The 21940-nt window shown below is 37.4% G+C and overlaps 1 protein-coding gene and 1 long non-coding RNA gene across 2 annotated transcripts; one reads left to right on the forward strand and one right to left on the reverse strand.

Annotated features, from left to right (window-relative positions):
• On the forward strand, positions 1 to 1241 carry LOC148292839 (uncharacterized). The gene is made up of 2 exons (XR_015825817.1): positions 1 to 462; positions 929 to 1241. It is a non-coding gene; the product is annotated as an uncharacterized LOC148292839 (long non-coding RNA).
• Positions 1242 to 15124: 13883 nt separating this feature from the next.
• On the reverse strand, positions 15125 to 15907 carry LOC148292840 (uncharacterized). Its single transcript, XM_088244465.1, has one exon. The coding sequence runs from the start codon at positions 15905 to 15907 to the stop codon at positions 15125 to 15127; it is 783 nt and encodes a 260-aa protein (XP_088100591.1).
• Positions 15908 to 21940: the final 6033 nt, after the last annotated feature.

Below are 21940 nucleotides of genomic sequence, written 5' to 3' on the forward strand. Positions count from 1 at the left end.
GGATCCACAGAGGAGCAAGGGTAGTCAATTGACCCCTGCAATCTCTGAAATCCTCCATTAGAGCAGCCAATCTTGACCCTTGCAAGGTGTTCGACGAAATGCCCCAAAGAGGCAACTTGTGTGCAGCTGGAGAAGAAGGGCAGTGCAGCTGCCTTGTGCCCAGCGCGCAGCGCGCGCCTTCCTTTTTTTTTTGTTCGCTGGACGTCAAAACGACGTCGTTCTAATTAAGTTTTTTTTTGGGTCGCTCAACATCAAAACGACGTCGTTTCTTCACAGGTTTTTTGAAAAAAGAAAAAAAAAGAAAACGCAGCTTGCTGCTGCTTTCCCCCCGATAATTCCCCCCCTTTCATACAAAAGTAATTCATTAGCTTCATTGAAGGGAAATAACCAAATTTACTTACAAAATAATAATTAAAAAACATCATCTCCCTCCTCTCTCTCTCATCAGAGTTTTCAAAACAGGTTAGTTCATTGAAATTGATTGAGCTTTCAACTGGCCGTATCCTATCCATCATCGAAAGAAGTTAGATCGTGAAATATCAAATATAGATTTCAAGGGTTGAAATTTTTGAGAAGTTTTCAGTTGGGTTATTATAAGAGTTTTCAGTTGGGTTTAGATTTTAGTTCTGTTCTATTTTTTTTCCTCCTCCTTATTCACTTTCTGTTATGTTCTTCTTTTTCTTTTTCTTTTTTCTTTTTTTTTTTTGGTCTTCTCTTTCAGTTGAGTTCTATTTTTTTTCCTCCTCCTTATTCACTTTCTGTTCTGTTCTTTTTTTTTTTTTTTTTTTTTTTGTTTTTGTTTTTTTGGTCTTCTCTTTCAGTTGGGTTGAGATTTCAGTTATGTTCTATTTTTTTTCCTCCTCCTTATTCACTTTATGTTCTGTTCTTCTTTTTCTTTTTTTGTTTTTGTTTTGGTCTTCTCTTTCAGTTGGGTTGAGAAACGCAACGCAAGTGGGAGGAAAATGATGGTGCTGAAAAAGCGAGGACGCGTGAGTGTGCAGCGCTAACTGAGGAGATGGCTTCCTTGAAAGCTGAAGTGGCAGACTTGCAGAAGTGGCTCTCCTGTTCCAAGTTCCAATCAGCATGTAGAAATATTACAAAAGAGAAATATGGACCATTGAAACTGAGAATGTATCTTTTTTTTTTACTAAGTTGTAACTTGGATTTATTTGTGTTTATTTTAATTAAGCTGTGTACTTATTTGTTTTTGTGAGATTGATATACACATAAACTTTGTAAGATGATGAAGCTTTCAATTTTAACTTTTTTATGATAATATTATTTGTTGTTTATTGGGTTTTTAAAAATGAATTGAGGCAATTTTGAGTATTTGAGTTAATTTTATATTTATATTAAATGTGTTTAATGATAAATTAATGTGAGATAGAAAGAAAAAAAAAAGACAGAAAAGAATGAAAAACAAAAGATTTGTCTAAAAAAAAATTGTGAGATTTTAAACGTTGACCCCCGAAGAGGAAATTCCTGGATCCGCCACTGGCCACTTCATGTGCTGCTTTGTTACATAAGCGTGGTATATGACGAAACACCACGCACTGAAAATGTTGAGTTAAAACTTGGATGTCAAAAAGGATAACTTCTATTTCTGCCACACTCTTACAGTCACCTCTTATCATCCGAATAATCTCTTGGGAGTCAGACTTAACTTCTAAACTCAGGAACCCATTATGCAGACAAAAACCCAACATATCACGTATAGCCTCTGCTTCAACCGCAAGTGCTGTGCCACACCAACCAATCCTACGTCCACCTGCCCGCAAGAGCTCACCCCCCTCAGCCCGGATAACCCAGCCAACCCCTCCCCTTTTCATTTGTGCCTCCCAAGCACCATCACAATTGGCCTTAACAAACCCGGAGGGAGGTTTATGTCAGGTCCTTCTATGGGCCTTTGTTTTGTCAAGTGGTCTTGGCAGCTTGTTGTGAAATTTATTGCAAGCGCACAATCCGCACAAGTAATACAGTGATAAGTGAAATGTCTTTCCCACGAAGAGTGATTTAATTTACTAAGTACCAATTGTGATTAACCCAAGACTTTATTTGAACAATTGAATGATGAGATTTTGATTGATTAATTAACTAAAACAATGAATAAAAGCAAGCTTAGAAAAATAAAATAGTGAGATTCAAGTTATGAGAGCACTAGAGCTTCCGATTTCACCATAACCAATTCTACCCAATTCCCTTAGCATGTTAATCCTAATTATTCTCCATGTTGACAGTTGATTTTCCCTACTTTATTCGATACTCCATCCCTGGTTATATGTTGCGTAGATACAGCTGCACCAAAATGGATTCAGTTGCATCCTCAACTTGTGATACTCGCAAGTGCACGAACCGTTGGTAGTTTAGCGTATGTAAGTGCGAGGTCGATCCCACGAGGATTGGTGATTGAATGATTCAATTCATTTTCCCTACACAAAACAGAAATGAAAACAAAAGGAAATAAATAAAACAAGGAGGAAAGAAAATAACTAACTCAAGCAGATAAGTTTCCAAGTTCAATTAAATTAACGGATTGATTCTAGCTAATGTATGATTAGGCCATGGTGTTTGGTCCTAACCTTGTGTTCCTAATTCCCTAATTTGATCATTTGTTGTCTAACCTAAAATTAAGCATTAGGAACCCATTAAGCATAGAAGAACAATTTAAACAACCAAGCATGTATCTAATCCCTGTTGTCGAATGTCCATACATACTCTTCCTATTCATAGTTCAATTCGAATTAAAGCATGGTGTATACTCTTAATTCAAACCAAGATAGCTAACATGCAAGCCTAAATGGTGATCAATCATTCAAACTAGCATATTAACTTATAAGCATAATGAATAAGAACAAAAACCATAATTGAAACTTGGAAACTAATTAAACTTGAATACTAAAGAAAAGAATTTACATAATGAAAAGTAAAGTGGAACTAAGAAAACTTAAGAAGAATTTCAGCACAAATATTTCATTATAACAATTGAAAACTAGAAAATGAAACTAAGAGAATTTGAGGGAGAGAAGGGAAGGGAGCTCTAGAGAAGTGTTTGAGAGCTCCCCCCCTTGGGGTGTGTTTACAAGCTTAGAGAACTTCTCTATTTATAGGCCTAGGGGAAGTGAAAATCTGAATTTGATATGGCTAATGCATACAACACTTGTATTAAAAAATATGAATTGGTTGATACACTTGACCAATAAATCCCACCAGCAGCCCTAGCTCATTTTCATGTCACCATGACCAAGCTTCCAACCAGCTACAATAGCTCATGCCTAGCTCACCATGACCAAGCTTCCAACCAGAAACAATAGCTCATCCTGAGGTCAGCATGACCAGCAACTTCAAGGGCTTACAAATTGGGCTTCACTTAAGCAAATTAAGACTTTAAGCACTCAAACTTGAAGTTCAGAATGTCTTCTTTCCAGCCATATATCATTTGGGCCAATCCAAGGTCGGAGGAGGAAGTTAAGGCCAAAACAAATTGCTAACTCATTTTGCGCGCTGATAAAATCCATCTTGAGTATGGCTCTGTGTTTGCTAGGTAACAGACTCCATATTTATCCAATGGGGCTGAATTTTGGATATGTTATAGTATACACCCATTGGAACAACTTTCATGAAGAATGCTGCCTCATCCGAGCTGTGTAGGTTGCTGAAACAAAGCTTGCAATATGACCTACGGAACTGGACTGGCAGGGGGCTGTAGCCAAAATGAGTTTGTCTTTTAAGCTCTTCATCCATTCATCCAAATTATGCCTTAACATGCTTGAATTGCATGAATTATGCTCTCTTGCTCTATTTGCCTACAAAACACACAAAGGGAGGCAAATAACTTAGAAATCTAAGAAACTAAGCAAAAGAAGTAAGTAAATAGGGCATGTATATGTATGAAATTATGAGCTTAACATTATACCAAAAGTATTCTTATTACCAACCCACTCTATCCCTAGTGATGGAATTAAGATAATAAGAACCCATTAAAGTCCTTGGAAAATCTGTAAAACAACCACATAAGTCATGACAAACATCCCTGTCTAATCATGTAACTCATGGCATTTATTACAAGAAGCAACCCTAAATTGGATATCCCTATCGTCAATTTAGCATCAAAACAATTAAATGTTGGCCAAACATTCAAAGCATTAAGCATGGTAAAAGATACTCAACATGGAAAAATACTTGGAATTAACATTGACTAAAGTAATTGAGTATTCATGGCTAGGCTACATCGTAGCCCTAGCAAGAAGAAATTAGTTCATGACAACTTTAATAAAAACCATGATAAACAGTGTCATAGGAAAGAAAAAACCAATTGAAGATTTGATCTCTGCACAACAGCAACTCTCGCTCCAGGTCGTCTTCTTTGTCTCTCTTAAACTCTCTCTCCTTTGAGTGTTTTGGCTATGAGTCTGAATGTGTAGGAATGTGATGGTAGATGATGGAGGATCGCGGATGGATAATGGGTAATAGAAACCTCGAACAATGACCTAAACTCTCTATTTATAACACTCCTAGAAATCCTACCTAAGGTATAATTACAATTGGTATAAAAATAGGATTCCTTCTAAAATAAGGTCTTCTTTATTTCTCCTTGTTTGACTTGATAAGACTTGAACCCTCTTGAACTAGGAAATTGTTGGAATTTTAAAAAGGTTTTAAAAATTTAACCGTTTTATTTATTTAATTATTTTTCTGTTTTATTTTATTTATTGTGGGGGTTATAAATATTTTATATTTAGGTTTTATTTCTGGTTGGTGAATGCCTTAATTTTTTGGTTGGTGAACTTTTATGGTTGGTGAAGGTTACATGTTTTTGGATGCCTAGAAAAGGCCACTCCTCCTTCACATTTGATATACACACATTACACCATCAGAATATCACATACCACAATCACCACCATAAACTAATTCTCTCCTTTTCTACTTTTATATATATTCTCTACTTTATATTATTATTTTGGCAATGGTTCTGTGACTTGGATACCCATATCCGTCTATGAACGTGCTCATAGCGGATCTTGAGTTTGTGTACAAGGGGTCGTATCTTGGAGTCTTGTAGACCGTCAGTACCTGCACGTAGGGAGGCTACAAAAGCTTTAGGACAGCGTCTTTGACGTGCTTCACCGTACCAAACTCACCTTCTTACTTATTATTTATTTTCCTTTTACTTACCTATTATTTTGTTTTCTTCAATTTCATTATACCTTAAAAGCTTTCCTATTTATTTATATGTTATTTATAATATAATATTTCTTTGTGTTTGGCTTTACGGAAAAGGAAAACTATATTTTGTATATTTTTTATAACAATCTAAAGCCTTTGTAGATTAAAACTACTTTTTTTTTTCCGTACTGTTGTGAAGCCTCAATTGAATACTTGATTGATGAGATTACCACTTGCTGCTTGGTTCAAACTGTAGTAAACAAAGTATTATCTTACATGTATTTCGAATAAATCATATTTGTTAGGTTGTGTCTTTATCATAGCATAAGTTTGATTATATATGTGAAACCATATGTCTATTAAACCTTTGTATGTTAAAATCATTTTCTTTCCGTACTGCTATAGGTTATTTGTAGTTTACAATTGTTGCAATTCAATATCTATATTTATAATATATATGTAAGCTCTGCACACTTTAATTTTACAAAATATTTATTAAGTGTGTTTGGTAAAAGGCGTGCTGGTTTGAAAATATTAGTGTGATGATTTGAATTTATTGTTTGAACAACCAAATATGTTCTCAACCTTTTGCTCAAAGACCTGTTTATCCATAAGTTTCAAAGTTCTATCAAAATATATTTTTATTAGTTTGTTGGTTAAACATAATTATTGGTTTGTATAATTTTGAGGAAAAATTATTTGTTTTGTTGCATCTTTGTCATGCTATATATATATTGCACAGTTCATTTTGTATACTTGAAACTTTGCACAGTTCATTTTGTTGTTTGGGTTTCGGCCTTTTTCAAAATTAAAAATTAAAACGCATTTGGCCGATTTATATCATATTATGCTATATACTTTGAATTAATGCATTGAAATTGTGACTCTTATGATTATGCTATTATTCCTCTAAATTTTTATTCAGACATTATTCCTCTGTATAAATTTTAGTTATATATTTAATTTGTGATTTGCAGTTGTAAGTTACTCAAAGAACACTTGTATTTTGAAATTGAGAGTTTGCTTTGATAAAATTTAAGAGCCTATTAATATATTTTCTTTAATTAATAATTTACATTACACTGACCATTCATTTGGATTGACTAATTGATATTTTGTAAAGTTCTGCAACTTATTTTATTAATATGTCTAATTAATGACCTTATTTCAATAGCGTTGGTATATTAATCATATTATTGCTGATTTTGGATATCAATTATCTTTAGTTTTTGGAAAATGGATCAAATTACGTTATGTGTGGTGTCTTTCGAGTATTTTATATAAATGTACATATATATTGCACTAACGATTGTGTTAAGGTTTATCTTATTTATGGGAATAGAGATTTGCGTTATTTTCAATTTGGAGTTATGATGGAATCGGTATCAGGGGTCCAATATCATGTACCACAAGATAAGTTCTACCAATTAATACTTTATCTTATGCAAGTGTGAGCATTGCTATAAATTTATGTGATTCGAAGAAATTAACTTAGTTTGAATTTTGTGAATAAGACAATACAGAAACTTATCATTTGGCACTTGTTTAGTCTTGTCAAATTTTAAATAAATAAATAAATAACCTGAAATGGAAATCTATTTCATGATCTTATCTACATGGTCCTTTTGTTCTTTACAAATCAGAGCTTGTATTGTGTCTGTTTATTATTTTCCTTAATCTAGAAATGTCAATTCATGAGAATGCTTTTTCTTGATTGCATACACTTATACCTTTCTTTTCTCTATGGAATTTCTTTATATTGGTGTGAATGCCCAATTCTGTCAAACTTTAATTTGCTGAGTTTTCTATGATTACTTGTTTTGAAACCAACTTCAATTTATTGAGAATTAGAATTTTTACATTTATGGAGAAATTAATTTTGACTATTCTATTTTGTGCATATGTCCATATATAATATCTATTATTTATGTATTTAGTGGTCTTACTACTATATTTACTATGATTATTGAGATGACATTGAATTGGCATTTGAGTACTAAATTTGAAATTGTAAGCATGCAGCTATTATTTTATTTTGATTGATTCGTTTTGTTTGTAATGGAAAATATAATTTGAATTTAGTGGTTTTGGACGTTAGCTCCTTTTGGTTCCAAAATTAGTTAATTGCTATTAACTTCTTTTGGAAGCTTTTGCATTGCACATTTAATTACGAGATTTTTATTTATTTTTTTAATTTATGCAGCTTTAGTTTCAAAACTTTAATGTCAATTTCATGACATTTAGAGCCCTTATTTTTGGCAATAAAGTTGTTGATATTGTTAGGTGATCATTGCCTTTAATGTTCTGAACATTTATGCAATTAATTACATTTTGTTTAAATGTCTTGGATTCATTTTAAAGTTGCCAACGCCTATATATTTCAATTGTGCAATCCTTCATATTAGTTACTTGAGTTAATCTTGATAAAATATATTGAGTGAACTAATGTTCTTTTGATTGTGAAGTTTTAACAGCTGCCACATTGAGTTAATTGCTAGGAAGTGTACGTTGTGAAACCTTCTGGAGAAAAATGAAATAAAATGATTAATTATATACTACTGTAAGTGGCATTTAATTTTGAGTTTTGGTGTAAGGTTTTCAACCCGTAAATCCTCTAAGGTATTATGGCATATCTTATGAATTTAAAATTAAATAAGGATTTGGTACAATGTTCACATATGTTGAAATTTTCCTTAAATTGTGGGGGTTGTTGTCTTGCAATCAATTTGCTTTGTAATTTATTATTTTTATTTTTATTTTGTGGCCAAAGTTGGAAACATAGAAGGGATGGGTTCTACGTTAACATATTTTAATTTGTGGGGGTTGAGTTTTCCTTAACTATGTAGGTATTTGTTGTAATTTTTGTGGGTATTTCAAATACAAAATTAAAATCAATTTTTTTATATAGATTTTGAGTGGTTTTAATTACCTCTTTAAAACTAAAGTTATGTTGTATACTTATTATAAAAGTTTTGCATTCTTAATTTAATTTATTTTAAAAACAGTGTAGACAATTTGTGGAAGTTGAACTTTTCTAAATGGGAACTTTAATGCTGTAATTTATTTGTTAACATTATGCAATTTTGCTTTTATGCTGAAAAATATTAGGTTCATTTATGCATAGTTTCCTTCTCTCTTTCCCATAATTTTGTGTGTTTTCAATTTCTTTATACTCTCATGGGAAAGATTCACTATATTCATTTAATGACATAATAATTTTCATATTTCCTTGGTGAACATATTGTCATGTGTGAAATTTGTTTCATTATGAAATGTTATTATGAGACTAATTTGTCTTAAATTTTGATATGAAAATGTGTGCAACTAATGATGATCGTGGTATAAAATTTTGGTAGAGACTTCTTATTGTCTTATAGGTTCCTATTGAAACCCAACTTCTGTGTTTATAGGTTCCTATTGAAACCCACAAAAGGGAGTAAGAGTATCCTGAAATACTCAGTGTTTATAGTTAAATTTATTTAAAGAATTAATTGTTGTTGTTCATAAGTGGTAGCAGGTGTACTCAAAGTTTCATGGACTTGAGAGGTACTCTTGATCATAAGATTTAATGTATGATGTTTTTTGTTATACTTAAATGTATACCAATCCGTATCTAATTTCCGATTATACTGAGGTGAAATCCACTAATCATTTGTGTGCAAGATTGTGTAGGAAATATTTTCAATAACATGCAGGTTTAGAGCGCGCTAAAACGGAGAATAAAGATATGACCTACATTATATATGCCTTGTGAAGGCTAGTCTTGATATGCATGCCTCGTGGAGGAGGCTATTAATGCAAAATGTTGAGGGGGATGTGCTTAAGCCCATAAGGGAGTCACCTAGGGAGGTAACCCAACTTCTGTGATTGGAGATCCCATGAAGGAAGTTCAATGTGGTAGAAACAATCCATATTGCGTGACTCATATAGCACTGATAAAACTATGGAGATATCCTTGAGATATTCTTCTGCTCATCCCTAAGGCAAAAGTGCTATTTTATGTGACGTCAGGAAGGGATTTATCCCTGAATGAGTTTCGAGGCGGGCAAACTCCCGCAGGGTGCAGGTCACATGTACTCTTGGAGAACTCACCTAAGTGAGAGACGTCGTGAGGCCGCGACTATGAGAATTGGGCTATTCTCTAGTAACTCTCATGAGAATCAAGATGAGCGCATGGCCATAAATAGCGCTAACCCGCATCCAAGTCTCAACTAATACTATGTGTGGGATATGTTGAAGTTTGGTCAAAGGTGCCGAGTTCAATACTGTGTACACTCAGGTTCCTCAAATGGAGACTATCATCACTAAGTGAAGGTTCAAGCCCGGAAGGCACCTACACCTATTACATAGTATTATATTGCCATATATATTATATATTTTTCACTGGTTTTTTGTCACGGTAAAATTTTGAAAACCTTGTGGGGGATTGTTGGAATTTTAAAAAGGTTTTAAAAATTTAACCGTTTTATTTATTTAATTATTTTTCTGTTTTATTTTATTTATTGTGGGGGTTATAAATATTTTATATTTAGGTTTTATTTCTGGTTGGTGAATGCCTTAATTTTTTGGTTGGTGAACTTTTATGGTTGGTGAAGGTTACATGTTTTTGGATGCCTAGAAAAGGCCACTCCTCCTTCACATTTGATATACACACATTACACCATCAGAATATCACATACCACAATCACCACCATAAACTAATTCTCTCCTTTTCTACTTTTATATATATTCTCTACTTTATATTATTATTTTGGCAATGGTTCTGTGACTTGGATACCCATATCCGTCTATGAACGTGCTCATAGCGGATCTTGAGTTTGTGTACAAGGGGTCGTATCTTGGAGTCTTGTAGACCGTCAGTACCTGCACGTAGGGAGGCTACAAAGGCTTTAGGACAGCGTCTTTGACGTGCTTCACCGTACCAAACTCACCTTCTTACTTATTATTTATTTTCCTTTTACTTACCTATTATTTTGTTTTCTTCAATTTCATTATACCTTAAAAGCTTTCCTATTTATTTATATGTTATTTATAATATAATATTTCTTTGTGTTTGGCTTTACGGAAAAGGAAAACTATATTTTGTATATTTTTTATAACAGAAATTAATACAACATTCCTTGCAACAAAAGGAATGACTTGGCTTCTTTTTTAATTAAACTCCAATCTTCATCTTCTTGCCCTTTTTTGCCCACTTTCTCCTATTTCACAATTCCTTCACAAATCTCACAAAACCAATTAAAACAACCAATTTAATTCAAGGAAATTAACAAATAAATAAGCAAAGGAGGTATAAAATATATATAAAATATAGGCTTATCAAATACCCCCAAACCTATCTTTTGCTAGTCCTCGAGCAAAACTGAAAATCAAAAATAAATTAAAACAAACAAACTAAACTAAACCACTTTCGCAGGTAATCTCGATGGCACTTAGCATGTGCCACAAGCCTTTAAACCTCTAGGTGTCCCTAGTAGGAGGAGTTGTGTCTCCTGAGGGTTTACCAGTCACGACACCCACAAACGCTCCTTTCAAAACAAATTCATTAAAGCAATACTTCCAACAAACTAATAATAACCAATGAATGCCAATCACAATTCAAAAACTAAAGTTATGCCATTACAAATAAAATGCACCATAGTGTAAAGTGTAAAGCCAATACTCCACGCACTCTAACTTAAAGATAACCACACTCGGCGTGTGTACAAATTCGCCTTGACTCTAGGCCTCACTGGATAACTCTCAATTTTCTCACAAAACCTAGGGTTGCACTCTTACCTCGCATATGTGAATGAAGTTAGGTGAAGAAATCAAAATATAAGACACATATGCATCCAAGATGAATAAAAGGCAATTTCTGAAAATAGATCTCATGGAAAGGAAATCAAATACTAAGAACCACAGATGAAGTACATACCTCCACTTTCGAGTAAGAAGTTCCCAAAGATCCGTTTAGGTCTTTACTATGGTTGTAATGTAAGGCTAGGTTATGGGTTATGAAAGAAAGGATAGGAAATACTAGAACTTGAGACATACCAAGGAATTTATCGTATTATACGGCTTGGCTCTTCAAATTTACTTCATAAAGGCATCCAGGATTTTTTATATGCTTTATTTTTTTTCTTTTCCTTTTGCAATAGAATATATTTCTCTTCTTTTCTTTTTTTTCTTTTTTTTAAGCACATATTTCCTCGATACATGCCACATCTTTTTGTTGATGTAGAGCTTAACCTTCATCCTTATCTTCATGTGCTATGGTATATCCCAAGTTATAGGGTATGGCTAAAAATAGGGTAAAAACAAGGTAAAGAAATATTGTGGGTGATGAAAGAAAAGGCTAAGTGTTTGGCTTCAAAGGGTTGATGGCACACACAATGGGTAGGACATGAGGCTTTATTTGGTGGTTAGAACATGCATAGCCTAACATCATCTCTCAAGGTCCATCCAACTCAAAAGTAAAAGCATAAGATGATTCATACAAAACAGAGATTAGTTTTTAGTATTCAATTCAAAAGCCTAATTGAGATCAATCTAAATAAGAAAGAATGAAAATAGTGAATAAGAATAATCCCCAAATACTCTCTCAATAAATGGCAATTCGGCTCAAGTATCTCACAATGGTAGTCTCCACTATTTCTCCACAATCATCCAAGTATAGCTACCTTGTCCATCAAAAGACTTGAAGCATGGCTAAGTGAAGTGCTCTAATTATGATGCATAAACTTTCATAGCAACGCTCTAGTTAAAGAAATATGATCAAACATCACATAAACATCACTATTAGTAAGAGAAAGTAAAAGTTTTAACAAATTTTTATTTTTTCAAAAGTGAAAGGAACTTTGTGAGTTTGCAAAAAACATTATGCATGAATTTATGAGTCCTAATTGCTTAAGAATAGAGAAATTTCATCAAAAGGAAGAGGACACACCTGGAATAGCTCCTAGAAATCTCTGATTGCAAATGGAATGGATTTGAAATGATTTGGAATGAAATAAAAAAATTCTGGAAATTTGACCTTTAGCGACGAAAAATCTGATGAACACCGTCGCAGAAAACCTTTAGCAACGCAAAATCTGATGAACACCGTCGCAGAAAAGTCAATTTGTGACGAAAAATCTTCATATTCTGGGCAGATTGCAGCTAGCCTTTTTTTGGTTTTAGGCCCCTTTTTTAGCTATAAATCTTCCTAAAACGTCATGTAAACTACTTGAGACCCCCAAACCTGTTTTAAAACATCATAATAATCATTCTAAACATGTTGGTGGCTTCAAATTTACGTGAAAAACATCAAAAAAGAAAATAGGCAAAAATTTTGTTTTTGACCAAAATAAGAACATAATAACCTCTTTTGCTATTTTCTGGGTTTTAAAGTTATCTAATGATCGAAATAACTTCTGTAACACATCTGGAACATGTTGCAATCATCATGTGGCTTGAACTAATCGAGAAATGTTCTTTAAAACACAAAGTTCCTTTCTTTGGAACACAAAATCTGTTTTTTTCTTTTTCTTTTTCTTTTCGACTCAAAACTCAAACGACAACAAACAACAAAATTCCACACCCCCAAACCTAAACTCAGTATTGTCCTCAATGTTTAAAGTAAATGCATGTAACAATTAGTAAAGGCATAGAAGGATGGAAAATAAAGAGAGAAAAATTAAAAACAAGGAACGAAGGTACCTAGTTGGGTTGCCTCCCAACAAGCGCTTGGTTTATAGTCCTCGGCCTGACTTGCGAGGTCATCACTCTGGATCATGCAAAGTAATGGAAGTCCGTTGTTGATCAAAATTGACTTCCAAGTATGGCTTCAATCGTTGGCCGTTTACTTTGAAAATGGTGCCTTTTTCGTCATGCCTAACTTCAATAACTCCGGAAGGAAACACTTGCAATATTGTAAATGGTCCAGACCAACGCGATTTAAGCTTCCCAGGAAAGAGTCGGAGGCGGGAATTAAATAGTAGAACTTTCTGACCAGCAAAGAAATCCTTCCTTAGAATATGCTTATCATGCCATTTCTTCGTACGCTCCTTGTATATCTTGGCAGTCTCATAAGCTTCATTACGAAACTCATCCATCTCTTTCAATTGAAGTGCCCGTTTTTCACCCGCAGCAATTATGTCAAAGTTGAGTGTTTGGAGTGCCCAATATGCCCGATGTTCTAGCTCCACCGGTAAGTGACAAGCTTTCCCAAAAACTAGACGATAAGGAGACATGCCAATTGGCGTTTTGAATGCCGTTCGATAAGCCCATAATGCATCATCCAATTTTAGTGACCAATCCTTTCTTGAAGCACTCACCGTCTTTTCCAGAATTCGTTTTAATTCTCTATTGGAGACTTCAACTTGTCCACTAGTTTGTGGATGATAGGGAGTAGCAACCTTGTGGGTAATACCATATTTAGCCAAAAGAGAATTAAATTGACTATTGCAAAAGTGTGTACCTCCATCACTGATGATGCTACGCGGAGTCCCGAATCTGGTGAAAATATTTTTTCGGAGAAATTTGACAACACTCTTGGCGTCATTGGTAGGGAGAGCGACGGCTTCAACCCATTTTGACACATAATCAACAGCCACCAATATGTACTTGTTCTTCCAAGATTCAGGGAAAGGTCCCATGAAATCTATTCCCCAAACATCAAACAATTCAACCTCTAGAATATTATTCAATGGCATCTGATTTCTGCTAGAAATATTTCCAGTGCGTTGGCATCGATCAGAAGCAGCTACAAATGCATAGGCATCTTTGAACAAAGTTGGCCAGAAAAATCCGGATTGTAATACCTTGGCAGCGGTTTGGATGCACCAAAATGGCCCCCACACGCCAATGTGTGGCAATGCCGCAATATGTCTTCCATCTCTTCCTCAGGCACACATCTCCGTATAACTTGGTCAGGGCAATGTTTCCACAAATACGGATCGTCCCAATAATAATGTTTAACCAAGGAGAAAAATTTCTTCTTCTGATGAAACAATAAATCAACTGGAATGATAGTACTAGCTAAATAATTCACAAAGTCAGCATACCAAGGAGTTGTAGATGATCGAATAGCATATAACTGTTCATTAGGGAACGTCTCCATAATGGGTGTTGCATCATCACTCACCTCTGCCTCACTGACCAGCGGCGAAAGATGGTCAGCTACCACGTTTTCAGACCCCTTTTTGTCTCGAATTTCAAGATCAAATTCCTGGAGCAATAGTACCCAGCGAATTAATCTTGGTTTTGCATCCTTCTTCGAAAGTAAATACTTTAAAGCGTCATTCAAAGTACGATTGGCATAATAAATTACATGAAGTAATTTATTTCTTCTTTGACCCAAGACTGCCCCTACCGCATAGTCACTAGCATCACACATAATCTCAAAAGGCAAGTCCCAATCTGGTGCGACGATGATAGGTGCAGAAGTAAGCTTCTCCTTCAAGATATTAAATGCCTCCAAACACTTCATATCAAAATCAAAGTCGACATCTTTGAGAAGGAGATTGCATAAGGGCTTAATGATTTTGGAAAAATATTTGATAAACCGCCGATAAAATCCAGCATGACCCAAAAAGCTTCGAATCCCCTTTACTGTAGTCGGCGGTGGCAATTTTTCTATGGTATCAATTTTTGCCTTGTCAACCTCTATGCCTTTAGCTGAAATTTTATGCCCCAGGACTATCCCTTCTTGTACCATAAAATGGAACTTCTCCCAATTCAAAACCAAATTGGTTTCTTCACATCTTTTCAAAACTAATGCCAAATTATGTAAATAAGAATAAAAGGATGAGCCAAAAACAGAAAAGTCATCCCTGAATACCTCAATGAAGCGCTCCACCATGTCTGAAAAGATGCTCATCATGCAACGTTGAAAGGTCGCGGGGGCATTACATAATCCGAAGGGCATGCGCCTGTATGCAAAAGTACCGAATGGGCATGTGAATGTCGTCTTTTCCTGATCTTCAGGTGCAATCGGAATCTAATTATACCCAGAGTATCCATCTAAAAAACAATAAGGAAATTGCCAACAACTAAGGAAATCTTCTCCCTCTACCCCATACACATCCAATTGCAAAGGACTTGCAAACCAAAACAACCTGGCAATTTCGCATCGAAAAAATAAGTGGACCTCTGTTTCTCCATTGTTACCGCAAAGTGGACAGTCAGCCTCCACATCGATACGACGGCATCTTAGATTCTCACAAACAGCTAAAACATTCCGGCAGCACCACCAAAGAAACATCCGAATTTTTGGCGGCACTTGCAAAGCCCAGATACGCTTCCATGGTCCACTGTGCCCACCCTGGGTGCTGCATTCACCCTCTCCCTTCCGACTAAGCACACCATTTCTCCTCAACTTGAGTGCCAAGTCATATCCAGACTTAACGATGTACCCTCCATGTTTTGTAAAGTGCCAAATTCGTTTGTCTGGACAACCCCATCTGCTAATGGTCATGGCAAGGATAAGTTGAGCCTCCTCAGGATTAAAGAACTTTTGGATTAAATCACTCCGCCATATTTTGACCTCTAGATCAATAAGTTCCACCACGCAGTGAGGCATATCTGAGTGTCGAGAGAGGACCTTAAAAGTGTACGGCTTGGGTAGCCACCCATCTACACTAATACACACCGACTCCCCATTACTAATTCTCCACCTCAACCCGGCTTCAAGTACCTTGCGCCCTTGGAGAATTCCTTTCCAGCCCCAAGAAGACCCTTTGCCACAACCTGCCTCCAAAAAATTCACGCCATAATGATACATATCATGTAAAACAAGTGCAAGTAGTTGTTGACGTGAGTCTCCTAATTAATCAAGGAGATTTATTTTCTTGATTAATTAAGGGATTTACTTTCCTTCCATCTAGTTGACAAATCTGTGTATAATTAGGATATACTTTCCTAATTCCTGATAGAATCTTATTCCTTGTAAAGCACTCTGTAAACTCATATATATACCTCCTTATGGAGAAGAATAAATCATCTGAACATATTGAAAACCCATATTCATATTTTAGCATGGTATCAGAGCAATCGATCCTAGGTTGTCTCTAAATCCTCGTATCGAATTTCTTGAAACCCGAATCCCTCGTATCGAATTCCTTGAAACCCGAACCCGTATCCTCGTATCCTGAATCCCGTATCCTCGTATCTTGAATCCCGCAACCCTAAACACATATCTGAAACCCTAAACACGAATCCGAAACCCTAAACACGAATCCGAAACCCTAAACACATATCCGAAATCCTAAACAGTTTTTTTTTCCTCGTATTCTTCAATCCTTCCGCTGCCATGGATATTGTTTCCAAAACCACCGACTCCACTTCCTCAATCCCCCAAATTGTTACTATTCAAAGTGACAACGCTCCGTTTCCTACCGGGATCACCTTGACAGAGACCAATTATGCCTTATGGTCTCAGGTCATGGAATTACATATTGCTAGCCGCGAAAAATTGGGGTACCTCACCGGCGACACTCCATGGCCCTCTAAGGCCTCCTCCACTTACAGCCAATGGTGTACGGAGAACTTTAGGGTCAAAGGGTGGCTCATCGACTCCATGTCTCCAGACTTGATGGGTCGGTTCATCCGTTTTAGTACCGCCAAAGAAATCTGGGATGCCGTGAAAAAAACCTACTTTGATGGGGGGGATGAAACTTTTTTGTTTGATCTCAACAAACGGGCGTTCACCATTAAACAGAATGGTGCTCCCGTCCACAAATACTACAGCCAGCTGCAGACCATCTTTCAGGAGATTGATCATCGCACTCCGAATCGCATGCACTGTGACGCCGATGTCACTGAGCGCCAGACTGAACTGGATCGTCTTCGTGTTCACCTTTTCCTTGCCGGGCTCTATCCTCAGTTTGATCAAGTTTGGGGGGAGATCCTGCGCAAAGACCCCAAATTGGACCTTGACCAAACTTTTGCATATGTACGTCGTGAAGCGCAACAACGACTGACCATGGCCAGTACTCCAGACACTGCGGTTCTGGCCACTCAACGTCCGAGGGGCCCTCCGCCCTCTACCGGTGGCGCTTCTCAGACTCAGACCACAAGCTCTCGTCCGGAGACCAAATGCACTCATTGTGGTGGGAGCAAACATACTCGTGCTCGCTGCTATGAACTAATTGGGTACCCGGATTGGTGGGACCACTCCAAAGCTCCTCGCAGGAATAAGAGCAATTCACTCCACACATCTTCCGTCACAGATCCTGCACCAACCCCTGCCTCTGCCTCTGTAGCTACATTAGGTACCCAAGGTTATGTTTTGCATAGTTCCTCAAAGAAACATACATGGGTTATTGACACCGGAGCCACTGATCACATGACCTTTGATCCGGGATAAATTATCTCTCATACACCGTCTTCTCAATCTGTGGTGTCTAATGCCAATGGTACCCCCTCCCCAGTGATTGGGGAGGTTCCCTCTCTCTCTCTGACTCCCTCACTTTGGATTATGTGTTAATTGTTCCATCCTTACATCATAATCTCTTGTCTGTCGCCCAAATTACTACGGCTTTGAATTGCACCGTAACTTTTTGGCCTACTCATTGTGTTTTTCAGGACATTCTTAGCAGCAAGACGATTGGTTGTGTTACTAGGAGGGGCAAACTCTATTATTTGGACCTGGCATCTGACAGTGAAGCCAGCCTCAGTCAGGCTTTCAAAATTGGGGGGACGAGTGTTGAGAAGAAAACTTCCGAAGTATGGTTATGGCATCGCCGTCTTGGGCATGCTTCGTTTGGATATTTACAGAAGCTATTTCCTTCATTATTTTCAGATTTAGAGAGTTCTAGTTTTAAGTGTGACATTTGTGAACTGGCCAAGAGCCATCGTGTTCCCTTTCCCTTAAGTTCCAATAAAAGTTTAATTCCTTTTTCCCTTGTTCATTCTAATGTTTGGGGCCCTTCTAAAGTTACCACTCCAGGGGGAGCTAGATGGTTTGTCACGTTTATTGATGATTGCACACGTATGACCTGGGTTTCCCTTCTCAAAACTAAAGGGGAAGTCAGTTCCAAGTTTCAACAGTTTTATCACATGGTGGAGACACAATTTCATACCCGAATTCAGGTTCTTCGGTCTGACAATGGTGGAGAATTTCTTAACCATGATCTTAATGAGTTCTTCCAAGCTCACGGTATCATCCATCAACGCTCATGCCCTTCCACTTCTCAACAGAATGGTGTGGCTGAACGAAAGAATAGACACTTACTGGACGTCGTTCGTGCATCCCTCTTTGGTGCAAATATGCCTAAGTTTTTTTGGGGCGAAGCCGTCCTCTCTGCGGCTTATCTTATCAATCGAATTCCCTCTAGTATCCTCCAATTCCGAACCCCCCTTCAAACACTCCAACACCATGGCCAAATACCTCCCACCCAAAACCTGGAACCCCGCATATTTGGTTGTGTGGTCTTTGTCCACTTACATGATCACCAATGCAGCAAATTAGATCCTCGTGCCGACAAGTATGTGTTCATTGGGTATGCACCTCATCAGAAAGGTTACCGGTGTTATCATCCTCCAAGTCGGAAAGTGTATACTTCTATGGATGTTGCGTTCCGGGAACAAGAGAGCTATTTTTCGGATGCACAGGAGGATTCTTCTCAAAATTCTGAATTTTTTACTTCAGCACTTTTTCCAGATTCGTTCCAGACTCAGAACGACCGGTCGCCGACCTCTAGCGACCAGTCGCCCGACGAAAACGACCGGTCGCATGTCTCTCACGACCGGTCCCCACGCACGCCAACGACTCTGCCTGAAAGCGACCGGTCGCATGCCTCTCACGACCGGTCGCCACGCACGTCGCAACGTACCGAGACTCTGCCTGAAAGCGACCGGTCGCATGGCCCCCACGACCGGTCGCCACGAACGTCGCAAAGCATGACTCCGCATGAAGGCGACTGGTTGCCTGACCCTCACGACCGGTCGCTCCCCCTAGTTTTTTTTGAAGAGTTTGTGCATGCTCTGGAGAATTCTTCAGCTCCAGTACCACACCAATCATCTGCTGAGGACGTCATTCAGGTAACTTCTCTACCTGAAACTGATAACATTAATGACATAACTGATTGCATTTCAGAAGGCGCAGAGCCTACATATCAAATTCCAAAAAGGAAGAACCGTGGTAAACCCCCAATTCACTACGAAGCAGATCTTCATGCAAAGGGGAAATATCCCATCAACAATTATGTATCCCTCACCAGATTATCTGAGTCATGGGTACACTTTGTGAAGCAGCTATCCGACATACCTGTTCCCAATAGTGTAACTGAAGCACTAGAAGACCAAAAATGGAAAGAAGCCATGAATGAAGAAATGCGAGCTCTCCAGAAGAATGGCACATGGGAACTCGTGCCATTACCTCATGGAAAGAAGACAGTGGGATGCAGGTGGATCTATACTGTGAAACTCAAGGCAGATGGATCTATTGAAAGATATAAAGCCAGATTGGTGGCAAAGGGATACACACAGAGATATGGGATAGACTACCAAGAAACCTTTGCCCCAGTAGCCAAGATCAAAACTATCAGGGTCCTCCTGTCTCTAGCAGCAAATCTCGATTGGCCATTACATCAGTTTGATGTAAAGAATGCATTTTTACATGGAGATCTGGAAGAAGAAGTATATATGGATTTACCACCAGGATGTAACTTCACTTGTGACAAGGAGAATCAAGTTTGCAAGCTCAAAAAATCATTGTATGGATTAAAGCAGTCTCCCAGAGCATGGTTTGGTAGATTCACTAAATCCATGAAGTTTTTTGGATATACACAGAGTCATTCGGATCACACTTTGTTCTTGAAGCGTGATGGAAAGAAGATTACCGCACTGATTGTCTATGTGGATGACATAGTTGTGACTGGAAACAACACAGGAGAGCAATTGAAACTGCAGAAGTATTTGTCTCAGGAATTTGAGATGAAGGATTTAGGTGATCTGAAGTACTTTCTTGGAATTGAAGTAGCAAGGTCCACAAATGGTATATTTCTGTCACAGAGAAAGTATGTATTAGATCTACTTGCTGAAACAGGATTGCTTGGATGTAAGCCTGTTGACACACCAATCGAGATGAATCACAAATTGTGCGAAGGTATGGATCAAGAACCAACCAATAAGGAACAGTACCAACGCCTTGTTGGAAGGTTAATATACTTAGCCCACACAAGACCAGATATTGCATATGCTGTGAGTGTGGTTAGCCAGTTTATGCATTCACCCAATGTGTCTCATAGGAATGCAGTTGATCGAATCTTAAGGTATTTAAAGTCAGCCCCGGGAAAAGGATTAATGTTCTCAAAGAATAGAGATCTTGAAGTTGTGGGATATACAGATGCTGATTGGGCTGGATCCATTACTGACAGACGCTCTACTTCAGGCTACTTCACCTTCGTGGGAGGTAATCTAGTCACTTGGCGGAGTAAAAAACAAAATGTGGTTTCTCGGTCTAGTGCAGAATCAGAGTATCGAGGAATGGCTCATGGAGTTTGTGAATTGCTATGGATCAGAAGACTCTTGACAGAATTGGGTTTCAAGCCAGAAAAGCCAATGGAGTTGCATTGTGACAACAAGTCAGCTATTGATATTGCCCATAATCCAGTTCAACATGATCGAACCAAACATGTTGAGGTGGATAGACATTTTATCAAAGAAAAAATTGAGAAGAAGATCATCCGCCTACCGTTCGTAAAATCAGAAGCTCAATTAGCTGATATCTTAACCAAAGCTGTTTGTAGCAGAGTGTTTTATGACTCACTTACCAAGTTGGGCATTGGTGACGTATATGCACCAACTTGAGGAGGGGTGTTAACGTGAGTCTCATAATTAATCAAGGAGATTTATTTCCTTGATTAATTAAGGGATTTACTTTCCTTCCATCTAGTTGACAAATCTGTGTATAATTAGGATATACTTTCCTAATTCCTGATAGAATCTTATTCCTTGTAAAGCACTCTGTAAACTCATATATATACCTCCTTATGGAGAAGAATAAATCATCTGAACATATTGAAAACCCATATTCATATTTTAGCAGTAGTGACTCAGGATGCTGCACAATTCGCCATCCAATCTTAGCTAACATCGCTAAATTAAAACAAATCAAATCACAAAAGCCCAATCCACCAGCATATTTCAGCAAACTCAGCCGTTGCCAACTGACCCAGTGAATTCCCTTCTGATCCTTATTGTTGTTCCACCAATATCTTGCAATATCCTTCTCAATCTCCTTGCATAAACTAACAGGAAGCATGAAGCACGACATGGCATAATTGGGCATTGCCATTGCCACTGCTTTAATAAGGATTTCTTTACCTGCTTGTGATAAAAACTGTTCCGACCAACCCATCAATTTTGATCCTATTTTCTTTCTCACATCATCAAAAACTGCTTTCTTAGAAGCACCAAAGTCTGCATGGAGTCCCAAATATCTGCCAAAGCCATCATTTTGCTGCACCTTCAGAATGTCCACGACTTGTCGTCGTGCTCGCATAGGACAATTGTGACTAAAAAATATGGAGCTTTTATCATAGTTGATTACTTGCCCTGAGCCCCGTTCATAACACTCTAGGATAGCTTTCATGTTTCGACCTTCCTGTTTCTCAGCCTGGCAAAACAATACAGAGTCATCTGCAAAAAATAAATGCGTGATGCTTACTCCATTAGGATGAAAACGGAAACATGTCAGGCTATGTCTCTCTTCATGATAGCGAATCAGTGCCGAAAGCCCCTCAGCACAGATTAGGAACAGGAAAGGCGAGAGTGGGTCACCTTGTCGTAGGCCACGGGAAGGAACAATATG

Source organism: Prunus avium, chromosome 7, assembly GCF_965620075.1.
Source record: "Prunus avium chromosome 7, drPruAviu1.hap1.1, whole genome shotgun sequence".
Lineage (NCBI taxonomy): Eukaryota > Viridiplantae > Streptophyta > Magnoliopsida > Rosales > Rosaceae > Prunus > Prunus avium.